The 18,820-nt window shown below is 43.0% G+C and overlaps 1 protein-coding gene across 11 annotated transcripts in view; it reads left to right on the forward strand.

Annotated features, from left to right (window-relative positions):
• Positions 1-18,820, forward strand: part of AFF2 (AF4/FMR2 family member 2) — a 539,621-nt gene that overhangs the window by 514,200 nt on the left and 6,601 nt on the right. For all 11 annotated transcript variants that reach the window (XM_025275774.3, XM_025275776.3, XM_025275777.3 and 8 more), the window contains 5 exons: positions 1,327-1,463; positions 5,544-5,615; positions 7,233-7,326; positions 10,063-10,115; positions 16,348-16,538. In XM_025275774.3, the coding sequence (XP_025131559.3) occupies positions 1,327-1,463; positions 5,544-5,615; positions 7,233-7,326; positions 10,063-10,115; positions 16,348-16,538 (547 nt within the window). The remainder of the gene's footprint in view (positions 1-1,326; positions 1,464-5,543; positions 5,616-7,232; positions 7,327-10,062; positions 10,116-16,347; positions 16,539-18,820) is intronic.

The following is an 18,820-nucleotide window of genomic DNA, read 5'->3' on the forward strand; positions in this document are numbered from 1 at the left end:
GTCATTTACAGCAAGAGATTCTGCAAGACTTGTAACTCATCATTTTATAGTTGTACTTAATCCTTTGCTAGAGACAACTACTCTGCTGTTTTGAGAATTGAAACCTTCACAGTTGCATAGAAAATATTTTGATAAAAGGTATATAAGAAAATTAAAATAGGTCAATCTGCATTCTATTGGTTCTTTCACATAAAATTCCATATTAGTGAAATTCTTCCATCCAGCTATCAAAAATTGAAAATGTTAAATACTGTTATAAAATACTCACTATAAAAGTGTCATATATAATATTCATTACACATAAAAAAGAAATCAGTATGTCTAAGTCAGTTTAATTGTGACCATTATCAGGGCTAAAACCTTTTGCAATAAAATTTTACTAAACTAAAATATTTAGTAGTGCTATATTTGGGAGATTTTTGACTCACTATTTCAGACCATCATTTACAATGAAAGTGATGTGATTATTGTCACCAGTCACACTGCAGCTTCCCATTTTTCATGACAATAGCATCCATTTGTTACTCTTCTCCTGGGGATGGGGTTGACATGCTATGCTAGAGTTCCAAGGAAAGACTAGATGCGTTAGTTGTCCAGGAAGCTTGTAAAAAGTGGAGTTTCACTGCAAACTTTGTCTAGGCCAGCGATCCACAACCTTTTTGGCACCAGGGGCCAGTTTCCTGGAAGACAATTTTTGTACAGACTGGAATGGGGAGGGGGGCAGGGATGGTTTCAGGATGATTCAAGCACATTTCATTGATTGTGCACTTTATGTCTATTAGTATTACATCAGCTCCACCTCAGATCATCAGGCATTAGATCCTGGAGGTTGGGGATCCCTGTTCTAAGGACATTATGATGACCAGTCTAGTAAATGTGGTCAATAGAAACTAGTCGAGGCAGTGATTTGAATTCTGCTCCACCAAAAAGATAACAAAAATAGGAATACCACAAAGACATGATACCTTGGCTACAGTTTTCTCTTCTCACCCAGCCTCCATGTCATGACAACAGAACCTGAAATAAGTTACATCCTTGTCGAGACAAATTCCTAATTGCCCCCACCATATCTCGACCTTGGCACTATTGGGCCAGGCACTTCTCCACAATGGGAGCTGTCCTGGGCATTGCAGATGTTTAGCAGCATCTCCAGCCTCTGTCCACTAGATGCCCCCTATCACTAATGGGGACAACCAAAGAGGTCTCCAGTCATTGCCAAATGTTCCCTGGGGGAGGGGTGTGAAGTTTCCCAGGGTTGAGCACCACTGCTTTCAATGAAGGAGAGAAGAGGAACTGTCATGTTGATGAGTCTTCTTCCTGTTTCAGTTCGAGAAATTTGGCAAAGCCGTGAATTACGCGGACGCAGCCCTGTCCTTCACTGAATGTGGCAACGCAATGGAGAGAGACCCTCTGGAAGCCAAGTCTCCATACACCATGTACTCCGAGACTGTGGAACTCCTCAGGTTCATGCTTTTCTGCTGCCTTCTTCCTAAGCTCTCTCCATTCATAATTAGAAGCTACTGTGTTTTTGAAAAATATCTTTTCCACCTAGTAATGATTCATCCAAGGCACCTTCTTCTCAGAAGTTATCACAATTAGTTTTTGCCATTTGATTCATGTCATGGAAAATTTATAACTGATGGATACTGCTTTTTATCAGTTACCCCTTCAGAGGTTCTAATGTGAGTGTTATAATTTGTGATATTCATAAAATGGAAAGGTAGTGGGTGGAAATAAAGGATCATCATTTCATGGTGTCAAGCGGGCCCTTGTCTTTTCAAAGCACAGTTTCATAATTCACAGAAAGCAGTCCTGTTGGGATTTCTGTTATAAATCATGTTTTCTAAGAATTTCTGCCTCTGTTATGAAAAAGAGAGGGGCACTGTTCCAACATCAGGGGTGGAGTAGACTTTCCAGGCATCTAGAATTTGAGGGACAGTCAAGCTGGTAGCAGGGAAGCCTAGAAGAGGCTGACACTAGGGAATGGTGTATTAACAGCAGAGATTATTGGTTTCATTTGCATTTTGAATGAAATTTTCTGGACTGTTGGTCTTGGTGCAGTGGAGTTTGTGGGCAATCAAAAAATTCCTGTAAGAAGGGAAAGGAAAAGAAATGATATGCATTTGAGTGCCTTCCTGTAATCTGCAGGTATTTGTGAAAAGAATTTCATCCACCTCTGAATAGTGGATAAGCACTCACCCTCATTTGCTGGATGGACGACATCATGGTTTTTGACTGAGCAGTTCTTCACATGATAGGCCCTTATATCCCAGGCACCTCTGGCTCGATTAGTTGATAATGCCAGGCCTGCTTTTTATTGTGTTCTTGCATCTGCAATAAACTGTTACAAATCTGAAGACAATTGTACCTAAACCTTCAGACAGGCATCAGACTGAAGCATGCATATTTTCTGAGGAAAGCACTTGAAAAGATCAAAAGAATGGGAACCATTATAAAGAAGGAAAAAACAACAAAAACTATGATTACGTAGACTCATAAGATTTAGCCAAAGCCACCGAAGTAGGGAAAGGATGAGGAAAGTTCCAGCCTTACTCTGCCAGGCCAGGCAGCCATCTTTGGTTTTCGCTGCTCTGACAAGCATATAAAGTATCTCTGACTTACTTTATGTGAAAGCTGCCACCGCCATTTGTAGCTTTTAAGGGGAAATTGATTTCTCAGTGTCTATCCAAGACTGCCTGCAATTTTCAAAGATGTACAAGATGAAAATCCTGGCAAAAAATGAGGAATCAAAATGGAAGGGAAACTTTAATGAATAAACAAGAAGAAAAGCTTCACCTTCTATTCATCCCCAAACACAATTTAAGGCACTTTTAAATTAACAAGGAAATGTAAAAATGTTAGCACAGGCTTCCCTTGTAGCTCAGTTGATAAAAGAATCTGCATGCAATGTAGGAGTCTGGGGTTTAATTCCTGGGTTGGGAAGATCCCGCAGAGAAGGGCATGGCAACCCACTCCAGTATTCTTGCCTGGAGAATCCCAGGGACAGAGGAGCCTGGCAGGCTACAGTCCATGGGGTCACAAGAGCTGGGCACGAATTAACCACTAAACCACAATGTTAGCACACACACAAAATTATGGTGAACTGGACCTCTTCCATGCTGATGGTGGGAATGGAAATTGATCCTTGTAAATTGAGGGCAATTTGGCATCGTGTAGGAAAACCTATACAAGTGAGCATTCATATCTTTGAAGCCACTAATTCTAGAAATCTGAACTTCCTGTACTGAAGAAAAGAATTGTAAGAGGAAAATGAGTTATCCATAGAGTGTTCAGTTTGGCCTATGTTATAGCACCCAATTTGAAGCAAAGCAAATCATCGATAACAGAAGGGTAATTAATTACATCACAGTACTCTCAACAGAATAATTTGCAGCCATTGAAATGCAGCAGTGATGGAGACCATGTAGCTGCACGAAAATGTTTATAATATGAGTTATAGACTCACTACATTTCTGACCACGAAAAGCATGTTTCTGCATGTGGACCAACTTGGAAGGGAAACAAGATCATAACTGTAATTGGGGGTGAAATAACACCCATAACTTCACCCCCAATTACAGTTATTATATATATATATATATATATATATATATATATGCACACACATATTTTTCTTACACATGCACTCAGAATAGAAAAGCAAAACCTCACATTTCATTTTTGGTAAAAATACAATGTGAATCACTGAGTAATATATATTTCCTTTAGAAAACACTTCTTTTCCCTTTTTATTATTTACAATTTCTTTTCTTTTTCTCCAAGCAGGTTTTTTCCATTATATGATAGTTTACTCCCCCCATAGGGTATATTTTCAGTGGAACCTGGTAAAACTCAATGGATAATTTAGAGACATTCACTTTAAAGGCAGTCTTTTGAAACTATCTTTTCAGATCATTGTAGATTCACATGCAGTTGTAAGAAATGATACAGAAAGTTCATGTGTCCCTCTCCCCCCATCTCCCCTCATGGTACTGTCCAGCATAGCTCTAGTCCAAGATCACGGAGGACACAGGCATTGGTACATTCCATCCACCTTGCTCAGATGTCATCAGGTCTTTTATCCCAAAATTTCACCAGTTCTATGTGCAGTCCTTTATGTGCCCTCTATATATAGAATGATATATTTTCTGCCTAGTGTATGTGTGTGTATAATTTTCTTTGGAGAGAAATTTCAGTTGGGAATAAAATGAACTGAGGCAACTAAGTCTTCTTGCCCATGTAAGCAATTGGAACTCCACTATCAAGGTGTTTCAACAGTGGCTGCAATTAGAGGGTGACTGTAATAAGAACATAGTTTTTAGTAGCAAATTTTATGCTGAAGAGATTTTTATTATACTCTCCTTAATGGTAGAGCACCCTGTGTTTTTCAGTGAAGTAATTTTGGTTGCTCTCAGCCTTGGGAATCTGCAGTAGAAATATACTTGTGAAAACAAGTGGGGCATCACAATGACTGACATTTAAGTGATCCAGCTGTCAAACACAGATTTATGATGTCATAAAAACCCTTTTTGCTTAATATGGCAACAACAAGAGGGACCCACAGCAAGTGCATGAGTCCTTTTGTCAGAAAATGTTCATTGGACAGAACTGTGGCAGTAATAGGGAGAGCGGGGTGATAGGGGGCATGGTGTTCTGGGGAGGCTGCTGAAAGTGTGGGCTCACCAATGCCTTGTCATGATGAAGAGCTAGTCCAGGCTGCCTGAACATCTTCAGCTTCCTTCTGTAACAGTAAACTCTGCTACTTATTCCACCACGAGTTCCTGTGAAATTGCATTAAAGCTCAGACAATGATTTTATGCAATGAATTGATTTTCAAGAGTCTAAATGCCCAGAATGGAATGTGCTCAGCTCAAAGAACAAAAATGGGAACTACTCAACCTTTGATTGCCCTGGTGTGGAATGGTAACTATTAAAGAAAATGGAAAGACAAAATATGCAAGCACCATAAATTAGGGGTGCTCAGACCTTCATCTGCTGTGAAATTGACCACCCTTAAAAAAACAAAACCACTTCCTACAGGAATATATTCCACACCTGAGCCATTAGAAAAGCCCTCTATAACCGTGTTGGAGGCCTCCCCATGCTCGTGTTAGACATCATTGTGTGATTGTTTACCGCGGGTGTCAAAAATTCAACTGAGACTGACATTTGTGTCCACCTCTCGTGGAAAGATAATAATGTTGTTTAGCTGGAGTATTCTCAGAAACATTATTTTTCCAGCATTAATACACAGTTGAAACCCACAGTAATTCCACAGCACTGCTCTAGAGCATGGGCTCTAAATTTAACCGGCTTCTCCAGAGCAAGCTCCCATTGGTCACACCAGTGCTGTTGTGACCCACCTGTGGTCATCATTTTGTGAATGTTTTCAGGAAAGCACTCTTTTGCCCACATGGCCTTCTCAGTCCTCCTGCCAGAGCCAATGTGGGCCTAGCTCATTCAAGTGATGACAACACCAATGGTGTTGGGGCTTTATGAACGGTCAGACAGATTCCATTTGAGCTTGTCCTTTCTCTTCAAAGGTATGCCATGAGGCTGAAGAATTTCGCAAGCCCCCTGGCTTCAGATGGGGACAAAAAGCTGGCCGTACTATGGTAAGTCTCATGGAGGTGACCAGGAAATAGCTGAAATGTTGCAAAAAATTTGAAAACTCAACTTAAGCTGCTTAAGTCATTATTCCTGTTTTCTGCTAAACTCTGAAAAATTAACTAATGGATTTCTTCAGTTGCTGACTAAACATCTACTCTCCACACTTATACTCTTATCAAGATGGAATTTTAATGCTTATCCTTTCTTTTTTAAAAAAATAAAGCCACATAAATTTATTTTCTTGCAGTTCTGAAGGTCAGAATTCTGAAGTGTGTTTCACTAGGCTAAAATCAGGGCATCAACATGACTGCTTTCCTCCCAGAGGCTCTAGGGAGAATCCACTTCCGCCTTTTCCAGAGGAGGTCTGCATTCCTGGGCTTAGGCCCTCTTCCTCCATCAAGAAGTCAGCAATGTATCTTAACATGTCTCCCTGACTTTGACCTTCTGCCTCCTTTTTCCATCTTTTGTGAACTCTCTCTCTCTTTTTTTTTAAATGTTACTGAAATATAATTGATATACACTGGTGTGTTAATTTCTAGTGTACAGCAAAGTGACAGTTCAGTTCAGTTCAGAAGCTCAGTTGTGTCCGACTCTTTGTGATCCCATGGACTGCAGCATGCCAGGTTTCCTTGTCCAACACCAACTCGCAGAGCTTGTTCAAACTCATGTCCATCGAGTTGGTGATGCCATCCAGCCATCTCATCCTCTGTCGTCCCCTTCTCGTCCTGCCTTCAATCTTTCCCACCGTCAGGGTCTTTTCTAAGGAGTCAGTTCTTCAGATCAGGTGGCCAAAGTTTTGGAGTTTCAACTTCAGCATCAGTGCTTCCAATGAATATTCAGGACTGATTTCCTTTAGGATTGACAGGTTTGATCTCCTTGCAGTCCAAGGGACCCTCAAGAGTCTTCTCCAACACCAGAGTTCAAAAGCATCAATTCTCCAGCACTCAACTCTTTTATGATCCAACTCTCACATCCATATATAACTACTGGAAAAAACATAGTTTGACTAAACGGACCTTTGTCAACAAAGTAATGTCTCTGCTTTTTAATATGCTGTCTAGGTTTGTCTTAGCTTGTCTTCCAAGGAGCAAATGTCTTTAATTTCATGACTTCAGTCACCATCTGCAGTGATTTTGGACCCCAAGCAAATAAAGTCTCTCACTGTTTTCATTGTTTCCCCATCTATTTGCCATGAAGTGATGGGACTGGGTGCCATGATCTTAGTTTTCTGAATGTTGAGTTTTAAGCCAACTTTTTCACTCTCCTCTTTGACGTTCATCAACAGGGTCTTTAGTTCTTCTTCACTTTCTACCCTAAGGGTGGTGTCATCTGTGTATCTGAGGTTATTTATATTTCTCCTGCAATCTTGATTCCAGTTTGTGTGACTCAGTTATACATACATATTCTCGTCCATATTCTTTCCCATTATGGTTTATGGTTTATCACATGATGTTGAATATAGTTCCCTGTACTATGCTTATTCCTTCTTTTTTAAAAAAATTCTTTTTTTCACTTATGTTCCTCGGTAACCATAGGAGAGGTGCTGCAGATGGGAGTTGTTTTTTAATGAATGGGTCTGAGGAAGTGTTGGCATTAATGTGCTCCTTTCCCCATCATCACAGCTACAGATGCCTGTCACTTCTCTACCTGAGGATGTTCAAACTGAAGAAGGACCATGCCATGAAGTACTCCAGATCACTGATGGAATATTTTAAGGTAATCCTTACTTTGTGTAGTTTATAGGTTCCGGGTGATTAAATCACTAATGATACATGGCAGGCATGTTATGAAATGTCACGGTTGTCACAGCTGAAGGCTGAACTTTCTGCATCCTGGCCAGCCATGGCCATCTCACCTCTCCTTTGGAGCTCAGCAGAGAGCTTGGGTTTGATCCAGTTCCAGGGAGAGAAGGTACCATAGTTCAATCCCCTGATGATGCTCTGGAGTGAACAAGTGGGCCTGGGCGCCTTCCTGGGTCCAGTCAGGATGGTGATCCCTTCTGCCTGCACTGTGGACTGCCTGCAGAACATGGCTCATGTTACATGAGATGCCAGCCTAGAAATTTCTCAGCAGTGAGAGAAGTCACCACAGCCACCCTGGGCTCTGAGGGCACAGCCACACCCCCAGGGGCCCTTTGGCCATGGGGAGTGTTGAAGATAGTGGTTGCAGTTGAAGACAACTGATAACTTTGGCTGTCAAAATAAACCAACAATAAATAAACAAACTCATCCACTTAGGGAGCTGGTGTTTTTGATTTGCAAGAAAAATGAAATATTTGAACTACAAGATGCAATGCCAAGACGTGGGAACAAGCCCAGACAAAAATGGCAAGCCTGGAGCTGGGCCTGGCAACCATGTCGGGTGTCATTGGCTGAGGCTCCGTGGACCTTCTGCGCTTCCTTCCACCCGTCAGTGCTGATCATGTGTTAGAATTGAGGGCTCAAGGTTGCTATTGGGCAGGTCTTGAAAGAAAAGGATAATTTTATGTATTTAGTCATATTATTTTTTGCCAAGTGCGTCAGCTGACATGGCTCAGTTGCATCAAAGCAGTTGTTTGAAATGAATCAAATCCTGACCGTACCTCAGACATTCAAAGCCAGTGGGTAGGGGTGCACAATTATGCGGGAATGCCCACTCAGTTAGGAAAAGAGCAGCTCTCATGTGGTGTGGCCATCATAAAGCTAGTGCTTGTGAATGCAGTCAAATGCAGCAGCTGCCCCTGACCATGTGTCTACAGTCTCCACCTGGGCTCTGGAAAGGCGTCTTGATGCTGGTGGTCTGGGACAGGTCCTAAGAATGGGCATTTTGAACAAGCTTCTGAGTGATGCTGATGCTGGTCCTTTGGGGGCACTCTGAGCCACAGCCCTGGCCTCCATTCTCTGTGGCCTGTTCTGCGCAGTGTTCAGTGCACTGCAAAATACCAAACTGATGTTAAGTAACTCACTCCTCTGGCAGAGCATTGAGCTTCTTTGAGGTTCAAAACGGGAAGCTCCCACCTGCTGAGGTCATTCTAACAAGCTGATCTTTTTCTAGTGAGGCGGTGCTGAGTGTCAGGATTTCCCATGCTCCACAAGTGTACAGCCATGAAAAAAGAGGAGGCCCATTCTTTTCTTAAAATGGACGGTGTTGAAGTATAGTTGATATGCAGTGTTGTGTTAATTTCTGCTGCACAGCAAAGTGATTCAGTTATGCACATATATACATTCTTTTTCATGTTCGTTTTCCATTCTGGTTTATAGGAGGATATTGAATATAGTTCCCTGTGCTAAACAGTAGGACTTTGTTTATCCATCCTATTTATAATAGTTTACCTCTGCTAATTCCAAACTCCTATTCCTTCTCTTTCCCAACTCCCTCCCCCTTGACAACCACAAGTCTATTCGCTATGTCTGTGAGTCTATTTCTAGTCCTTAGATATGTTCATTTGTGTCATTTTAGATTCCACATATAAGAGATGTGATATGGTGTTTGTTTTTCTCTTTCTGACTTACTTCACTTAGTATGATGTTGATCCCTAGGTCCATCCATGTTGCTGCCAGTGGCTGAGTCATAGTTCATTGTATATATGTACCACATCTTCTTTATTCATTCCTCTGTCAACAAACATTTAGGTGTGCTTCCATGTCTTGACTACTGCAAATAGTGCTGCTGTGAATATAGGGATGGATGTATCTTTTCAAATTAGATGTTTTTCCTGCTATATGCCCCAAAGTGGGATTGCTGGATCATATGGCCATTCTATTCTTAGTTTTTTGAGGCACCTCCATACTGTTCTCCATAGTGGCTGCACCAATTTACATTTCCACCAGCAGCGTAGGAGGGTTCCCTTTTCAAGGAGGCCCATTCTTTAAACTGGCCCATCAGAGGGAAAAGAAGGTTTAGCATTCCACTGTGGGGCAGCCCTGGGCCGGTTACACTGCTCAACAGGGAAAACCGTCAGCCATGAGGATATGCATGTGATGACAGCAAATCCGAGTGATACACACACACACACACAAAGGCTGCTTGGTTCTGGCCAGTTCCTGGCATTTTAGAAATGATAAGCCAACTTGCATCCCAGGGAAAAAGTTTGCAACTGGAGCTAAAGGTGAAAAGCTTGTCTGTACTCTGAAGAGCTTGTTTTGCAGAATAAATTTCAGATGAGGATAATTAAACCACTTCTTGGAGAACTGAGTCTGATTTCACTGGGCCTTTTAGTATATAAGATCTTTCATCAAGTGACTTTCATGGTCCTGATTGGAGCCCACTAATTATCCTAACCAGCTATTTTCATCGAGTGTGCATCGTGGTGTGCTGACGTGCACATACATCCCAGCTCTGCTAACGAAACAGGAGGCATCCCAAAATGCTGCAATCAATATTAATGTACTCTAAATCACACTTCCATCTGTTTCTGAATTAATAAAACACAAAATAGATGTCCTCATTTCCCTCTCTGTTTCTCTCTTTTAGCAAAATGCTTCAAAAGTCGCTCAGATACCATCTCCATGGGTAGGCAATGGAAAGTAAGTATCTTCTGAAAATTGCTTTTTCATGAAAATTAGTGATTGAATAGACCCCAAATATTTGGTATTGACAAGCCAGGCACAAAGGTTAATTCTGAGATTACAGTAATTTGGGTGCACACAGAATTCTAGTCAGGTTTCTGCTAATGGTAGGACAGAAAATTTTAACATGATGTGATTCCAAATTTCTTTCACTATTTGATCTTTAAGCCAAATGATGGCCATAAAAATATCAGTTAATGAGATGGCAAGCACCATGCCATTTCGGGGAGGCAGGGTAGAGTTACCTCCACTGAAGTGATTTTTCAATGATTCACTCAGTAATGAAAGACCAATGAAATATTCATTGATATATGGTAAGTGCTTTAATAAAACCGAAGGCATAATAGTGCTGAAAATGTGAAGGCACTTCGTCAGCCAATTATCTGAGCCTTCATGATGATTTTTATATTAATACTAAAATACTCTGCCCTAAAATATAAAAGCATCTACTATACTGCCAGCCTGAGGCTCAATGAACTCACCCACTCCACAGCTGTCCTTAGAGCCGTATCTGCTTGGAGGAGCTGAGCCCTCCAGCAGCAGGGTGGGAGCTGGTAAACCAGTTGACCCAGGCCCAAGGCTGCCCTCAGTTCCCAGGATGAAAGTTAAGAGAGCCCCTTCTCTCTGCAATGAAAGGCCAGACCCAATGACATCGGAGCCTCCTCTGAAGAGAGGTTCCTTTTCAGAGGGCAATTCAGAATCCTAGTTTTGTCTCAGCCCTGAACTAGCTGTGTGCCCACACTTACCTGAGCATTCATTTCTCCTGAGTCCAATACCTCTCTGACCACTGCAAGCCCACTTTGCACCAGTAGATGTATTCTTTTGAAAAGAGCTGCTTTTCCCCCCATTTTTCACCACTTCAAAATTCTTATGTCTCTGATCAAAACACTTTCTTGAACAGTGAAATAGTCTCCTTTGCCGCTTTATAAATATCTACAAAGCACACTCCCAAAGGAGTGGAACTGTGAACTCTAAGATCATAAAAAACATTCAGAATGAGGGAACAGATCCATTAAAAACTATGCGCCAACTCAATTACTCTATTGAAAGGAAGTACCGTTTAAATTGTTGAATTAGGTCTCTCTCTTATATTGATGGACAAAAGCGAGACCACAGGCCCAGAGAAAGCTGTTTTCTCTGAACACGGAGTAAAGCAAGGGCAAATTCAGGTAAGCACCCATTCAAGAATCACTGGGAAAAAGTTTTTTAATTCTACAGAAAGAACTCAAACACATTCTAAGCTTGTGAAGTCACATTAAAAGCCTCCTGAAATGATTTTTTAAAGCAGCTTCTATCTGAAGAAAGCACACTCCTTTTGGTAGGTCAGAGAGCTTTTGAATGAGGCAACTCAAAACGGTTGCCCAGGGGTTACAGCCCATTCATTCAGCACATACTTTGGGTGCATTTCCCTATGAGAGGCTGGGGATGCACTGAATGCCATAGGCTCCCTGTACTCCAGAAGCACGCGGTCCAGTGGCAGGAGGGGACATATCTGAACAAAGTTCTGTGGACACCCAAGAAAAAGAGAGCTTGGGCTTCCCTGGGTGGCCAAGGAGGGCTTCTTTGCCTGCTAGCAACACTATAGCCTGCATCCCCCAGTGGATGAGGATGGTTGGCCCCACACCAGACCTCTCACGATCCTTCCAGAAGAAGCCTCCCCTGACCCTGACTGTGAAGACAGTGCAAAGAACAAGTTGGAAGAAGAAGAAAAACCTACTCGAGATAGAGCAGGGGTCAGCAAATCTTTGCTGCAGAGAGCCAGATAATACACATTTGGGGCTTTGCCAGTCCAGAAAAAAACTGAGGTTGTTACGTAAAAAGAATATGAGATAAAATAAGTTTCCACAAAAATCTTACTGATGAAATTCAGAATATAATAGCAGTTTTAGAATACAAGTCTGTTAAGGAGAAGAAAGGAATTTTGCAAAAATAGAATTTTGTGTTCTTGGGGTTCAAATGTAGTGTTCTCATTCATCAAATTGATTGCATATGTTCATCTTTTCAAAACATTTGTAGCTCACAGGCCATGCAGAAACAGGGGGTGCACCAGTGCTTTCAGTCCCAATAGAGAGTCATGGTAACCACATCGTGGAGACGCTAGAAAAGGGAGGGGCAGCAGTCTCAGATGTCACCCAGAGAGAATAAAAAAGAAGGCTATGAAAGGAGGAAAGAACAAGGCCATTTGAGGACTTTAGACGAGCTGTTTCAGTACACTGGAGGCCTTGGGTGCTATATCGAAAGGGTCTGAAGAGAAGAGATATCTCCCCTTGTTGGGGACATTGGCCAATAAAAGGACTGCAAAGAGTTTTGGTTGTCACTGGAGGGAACATTTCTATGAAGCTAAACTTCTCCCCAAGCTTAGGGAGGGCTGTGCCTGTGCAAACATGGGAAGAGCCCGGGGAGTGTGGTAGGAACAAGCCAACATGGACTCAAGGGTGAGCTCGAGGTGGACACCCACATCAAGGGAAACCTAGTAGAGGGAAGGTAGGACTTGGAGGTAAGTTAGCGGAATGGAAGGAAAATGGACTTTGCAGGAAAACAGACCTTTCAAATCCCAGCTCTTTGGCCATCTGCTGTGTGGCTCTCAAAAAAGGAAGTGATCTTTTCTGAGCCCTCTTGTCATCTGTGAAACAGTGACAGCAGAAACTCACCCACAGAGTTGTCATGAGGCTTAGAGATAATAATCAGTGAAGCCCAGAGCACCATGCTTGGTGCACAGCAACTTTAACAAATAGCAGTTGTTGCCACTGCCATGTTTTGTTATCATTATTACCTTTTTAAGTTGGGAAACATAAGTGATCTTGCCCCTAGAACTCCCACAGCTCTCGGTCTACACGTCACTTTTGGCACTTATCCTAGTTTGCCAGAAATTAATGGATTCTTCTCCCCATTAGACTGTTTGCTCTTTTCAATAAGGAATTGCTCATTCTTTAATTCATCAAAGATTTATTGCCTGCCTACTGTGTATGAGACACTCTGCCAGGCATTTTACCAAAGTATTTATCCCCTATCCATGTGCTGCTCTACATTATTTTTCTTCCCTCTCCAGAGCACCTCATACGTAGTGGATACCATATAATAACAGAGAGATCACTGGAAGGCACTCCATTCACTTATCTCACTGGTATTAAGTACATGTTATGTATACCAGGCACCGTTCTATATGCTGGGAATGGCACTGGATGAAATAGACAATTCCTGTCTATTTCACATTCTTTCGGAAGAAAAAGACAGTAGAAAAAGAATGCATATCCTAAATGATAAACGTCATAGAGGAAATTAAAACAAGGAAGGGGAAGAGAAAGGGCTGCTTGGCTTGGGGGAGGAGGATCCTCAATAGGGACATTAGGGAAGGATGATGAGAGAATGAGCTATGCAGATCCCTGGGGGAAGTGCATTCCAAGCAGCCAGACACCACCACCTTCTTAGATAGGGGCGTGGCTAGTGACTACCAGGGGCAGCAGGGGGCAAGTGTGGCTGGAAGGCAAGAGAGGATGGTGGGAATCTAGAGTGCTCGTGCTGTGGGTGGTGGAAGCCTGTGCTGGTGTGTGCACACTTATGGCCATGTGCCATGGACATGAAGAAAAGCATAAAATCTGAAGCAGATCCACAGAGGGAGAACTCAAGAATGAAGCCCCAGCTGTGGGGAGAGCCAAGATGGAGCTGAAGGCACACTAAGAGGAGTACTGCAACAGCCCTTTCAGCCAGAGGAGCACTGTCTTAGGCAGGCTTTGATTGATGGATTTCACGTGTGTGAAGTGGTGTTCTGGGAGTTCAGGCATTCTCCACACCAGATCAGCTCACGGAGCCTCATATCAGGTCAGTCATGACCAAAGGCAAACCATGCCCTCATTCTCCTCGCCTCCACCACTGATTATTCAAAAGAAAGCACCAAGTGGAAAGGAAAGAAAGCCCCTCACTAGCTCCTCAATGTTATAAACTGAAAAGGCCTTTTCAGGAAATATGAGGTAAACAGAGGTGATGTGTTTCCCCTTGGGATTTCTGGGCATAGTTGGAAATCATTGAATCTAGCCTTTTCTTGCAGTCCATGAAGGCTCCAGCAAGGGGAGGGGCTCAGGAGCCCCAGGCTGGAGTCTCAGTCCCTGGGATTCCAGAACTTTTCAAGCACCACATGGCAAGCACCACATGGTCCCCATCTCAATGTTTGTGATCTTCTCTAGAGATTATAAATGAGGACATTTTCCTTTCTTGCTGTAAATTGACATTTAAGGATTAATGACCACCACTGGGGCGGGGACAGGGGAGAGACTGCTGCTGCTGCTAAGTCGCTTCAGTTGTGTCTGACTCTGTGCAACCCCATAGACAGCAGCCCACCAGGCTCCCCTGTCCCTGGGATTCTCTAGGCAAGAACACTGGAGTGGGTTGCCATTTCCTTCTCCAATGCATGAAAGTGAAGTCGCTCAGTCATGTCCGACTCTTAGAGACCCCATGGACTGCAGCCTACCAGGCTTCTCCATCCATGGGATTTTCCAGGCAAGAGTACTGGAGTGGGGTGCCATTGCCTTCTCCAAGGGGAGAGACTAGATAATAGCATTTCCAATCTGCCATGAAAAAAAAAAAACTCCAGCATTCACTGCTTTTATGTTAACCTTCTGTGCCCAGGTCCCTGAGTTTAACGATCCCTCTGTCCCCATCCTACCTTGAAAATAAATCTTTACATCAAGAAGTATCACACATCTCAGAAGTTATAAACAGAGCAGGCAAACCTTCACACCCTCTACATCACACAAGTGCAGAGCAATTGTGGGGATTCACTTTAACCCTCATACTAGAATATACCAGAAGATATACTCTGTTTGTAGAAGTGGACCAAAGCTCTCATGAGGGACAGCCTGTGTGAATCTCAGGTGACCATATCAGTTCAATTGCTCCCAGATTGAGTCATCCCCACTTCAGCATTTTGGTACATGGGGGTAGCTGTTCCCCCAAATCTTCTATGGGTGCCTGTCAGGGTGCACATGTATTCTAGGAGCAGGTTGGCTCTGAGGAATACAGCCACCCTGGAATGTAGTTGGCAACAAGTGGCTGGTAAAGGGGAGGGAGAGTGAGAGAAGGTTCCTGATGATGGGAGGAGTGTGTTTGGAGGAAGAAGGAGTCCCAGAAACAGCTTTCTCCCATTTCTGTTACTCCCCCAAATGATCAATCATAATAAAGTGTGCATTTTACTGGGCATTCAAAGCCAGGTTTGAAAGAAGATGGGGAGAGCAGAGATGTATATTGACCTGGCTGGTAGGCACAGGCAGCAACCCAGCCTTTGGGACTGTCCATGACCTAAGTCCTTGCCCTCCATGCAAAGTGCAGCCAGCAGGTGACTTCTTGTTACTGATATTAAAGAATTAAACAAAAATCTACCTCCAAACAATGATACTGCCCAAAGTAGGAATTCCCAAGACATTTCTTTATAACCCAGTCTGCAGGTGAACTGTCAGCAATTAACAGCCATCCTGTAGCAGGTCTTAAAGAATCCTTAAGTGATATTCAGAATCTTACTTATTTCCAGCTTCCCTACTACTGCTCCTTAGGGGCCTTTTAAGGATCATACTTTGCTTATTGTGGTGACTGTATTTGGAGCAAACTGTCACTGTGGTTTCCACAAAACATTTTGATAACAGACCAATATAGCACATCAAGTTTTTCTAAGTGCCAATATCCATTCTGGCAGCAGGTAGAGAAAGCATCATAACTCTGAGCTGATTCTTTCTCTGTAACATCAAAAGACTTGTTATATGTATTCAAAGTAAGAGCTACATTTGTGGGTAGAATTAATGCCAGAGAAAGATTCACCCAGCTCTCTCTCTGGTATTTTAAAACAAAGTAGCAACATGCACAGAGTCATCAATGGTTGCCAAAGGCAGTCAGACTTCTGTGTTTAAAGTTAGAAAAGAAGAAGGATGGCTCTTTCTACAGCCTGGCACTGTAGCCCTGGGTGGGTTGGTCTGATGAAGCAGAAACAGTGGGGAGAGGGAAAACTACTGTGTGGGTGAAAGCTGTAGGATGTCCTCTGAGAAGAGCTGGTGGGATGCGAGAGCAAGCTTCATAGGTGTTCACCATGCCAAACCTCACTGTGGCAAATCACGTCCTCAAAAGGTCCCGGTATGAGGCAGGGCTCAAATGCTATTGTCACTCTCCCCTAGCAGCCTAACAAGGCCTGTCTCTTCCCATCCCCCAGGAATACTCCATCCCCAGTGTCTCTCAACAACGTCTCTCCCATCAACACAATGGGGAACTGTAACAACGGCCCAGTCACCATCCCACAGCGCATTCACCACATGGCCGCCAGCCACGTCAACATCACGAGCAACGTGTTACGGGGCTATGAACACTGGGACATGGCTGACAAACTGACAAGAGAGAACAAAGGTAAGTATGCTGATCTGTTCAACTGGTTGCTCTCGGGCCATGGTGGCTTCAACCTGCTTTGAAGGGCTTGAGTTTCTCATGATGACCTTCTCTTTCTGTTGGTCTAATTTCTAAGGCTAGATGAGGGAAGAGAGGGTGAGATCAGGGTTGACTCAGTGACCAGTTTTTGTGAAGAGAGTGAAAAGATCTAGATTCAAGTTCTCCTTTAAAACTTAAAGTCACATGAATTATGATGTATTGTCAAATGTCTTTTCCAGATTTTCACTCAATGATAAGGATCAACATAGAGAAACAAAGCAAAGCAAAAAAGAATGATTTGCAAATTAATTGGGATCAAGATACTATTGGCTTTTTTTTTTGTTTAAGAGAAGTGAGGTAGCACCACAGCCTTCTATCTTCATTATATTCATCAGCTCCAGGGGCTTCCCTGGTGGTCCAGTGGTTCAGACTCTGAGCTTCCAATGCAAGGGGCCCAGGTTCAATCCTTGGTCAGGGAACTAGATCCCACATGCTGCATGGTGCAGCCGAAATATATATTTTTTTTAATTATTGGAGATAATAATCATCAGTTCCAGGGCACTTGATAATGTGGCTTGCATTCAGAAACCAGAGTCAAGGCTCAGCTGGTGTTTTTCACCCACTGACACTTTGGATGAAAGATCAGGGCCCCGTTCGTGAGAACACATGAGGTTTGCTGCAAAACAAATGCAGGGAGGACCCTGCTTCACCAGAGGGTGAGTCAGTGGTCCTCCACCACTCATGCTGCATCTGTGATCCTAGCTGCCACCCAGGTTCACCCTGAAGTCTCACTATCCTAATGAAGATAGTAAGTTCAAAGAAACCATACTTTGGCCCTGGCCATTCAGTGGACGTTGATGATTCTGGAGCAGCAGTTAGCAAAAGACCCACTGTAGCTAAGGTGGGGACAGATGTGGGTCTTTCAGATCAGATTGCAAAGAGTAGCCTAGTTTTAGAGCAACAGAAACATCTGGCCAGATACAGACAAAAATTCATGGCCCACACACGCTGGTGGCTCCTGCCAGGACCTGACATGGTACAAGCTGCATGGAGTGGGCTTGGGTCCCGGGCAGTAACAGGGATTTCATGGAAACAGGCTGGGGCTGCAGGCCACTGGGATGCAGAGGGAAGTTCCTATGAGTTACTGGCCCCTTCTCCTGGCTGCATCTCTACTGTGGGATCACTCAGCAGGTGGGGAAACAGTCCCACAGAACTAGAAAGGGTGCAGATTTTGAAGCCTTATCATTTAAGCTTGAATTGTGTCAGTTACTGGCTGGGTGACCTCAGACAGTTACTGAAATCCGTGAGCTACTCCCGAGCTTCCATTTCTATAATGGATATAATGAAGACAGGATGACAATGAAACTACCCGCAAGGATGATAAGAGATGGGTGGAATAAAACAAGATTGTCAATCACCTAGCATAAAATATCAAGTGCAAGGTAGAAATCCTACAAATATTTCTTTCTCTTTCCTTATTCCATATGATGACATATAATTCAGATTCTGTGGCTATCAAAGCATATTCCATAATTTGGGACTTCAACCCTCGACCCAACTATTAACAGAGTCCTGGGGTTATGTGCATGTGTTGTTTCTGTGTGTTCATGCAGCAATTTCTATATGTCAGGCGCTGTACTCTGTTTTATCATTTGTCATCGCATTTATCCCCATTTCCTAGATGTAGAAACTGAGGCTCAATGAGGTTCAGAAATTCACCCATGATATCACAGCTCATCATATTAAAAGCATAAATTGAATGAAGAACTGTCAGATTTCAGAGTTTGAGCTGTTAACTTACAGGATGCACTGCCCATCTAGAGGGCAGAATTAATAATGCATCCTCAGAAACCTTCAGTGAGTTCTCAGTTATCTGAGTAAGAGACAGTTCTTAACTTTCCCTCAGCTTCTGGAAATCCAAAGACAACTGGCCCAGACAAGTAGGCCAGTCCACGAGTTCTAGAATTGCTCATGAAGGCATAAGCATCTCAAGCCTTGCCTAGCTTATCTTCCTCCACTCTTCTGTGTCTTATGTTGCACTGGTAACTGGAGGGCAGTTCAATATTTATGGATTTCCTTCATAATTGCATACATTTTCAAATCTGGTAAAGTAACTCCTTCTAAATTCACTGCAGAACTTCCCAGGAGCACTGTAGTGGCTGGGCTGATGTTTGATTGAGATGGTACTCATCTTGTCTTCAGCACCTGTGTCAGGGAGTTGTTCAAGTCCCTGCGTACTACTGAGTCAACATGATTCCATCACT

Source organism: Bubalus bubalis, chromosome X (assembly GCF_019923935.1).
Source record: "Bubalus bubalis isolate 160015118507 breed Murrah chromosome X, NDDB_SH_1, whole genome shotgun sequence".
Lineage (NCBI taxonomy): Eukaryota > Metazoa > Chordata > Mammalia > Artiodactyla > Bovidae > Bubalus > Bubalus bubalis.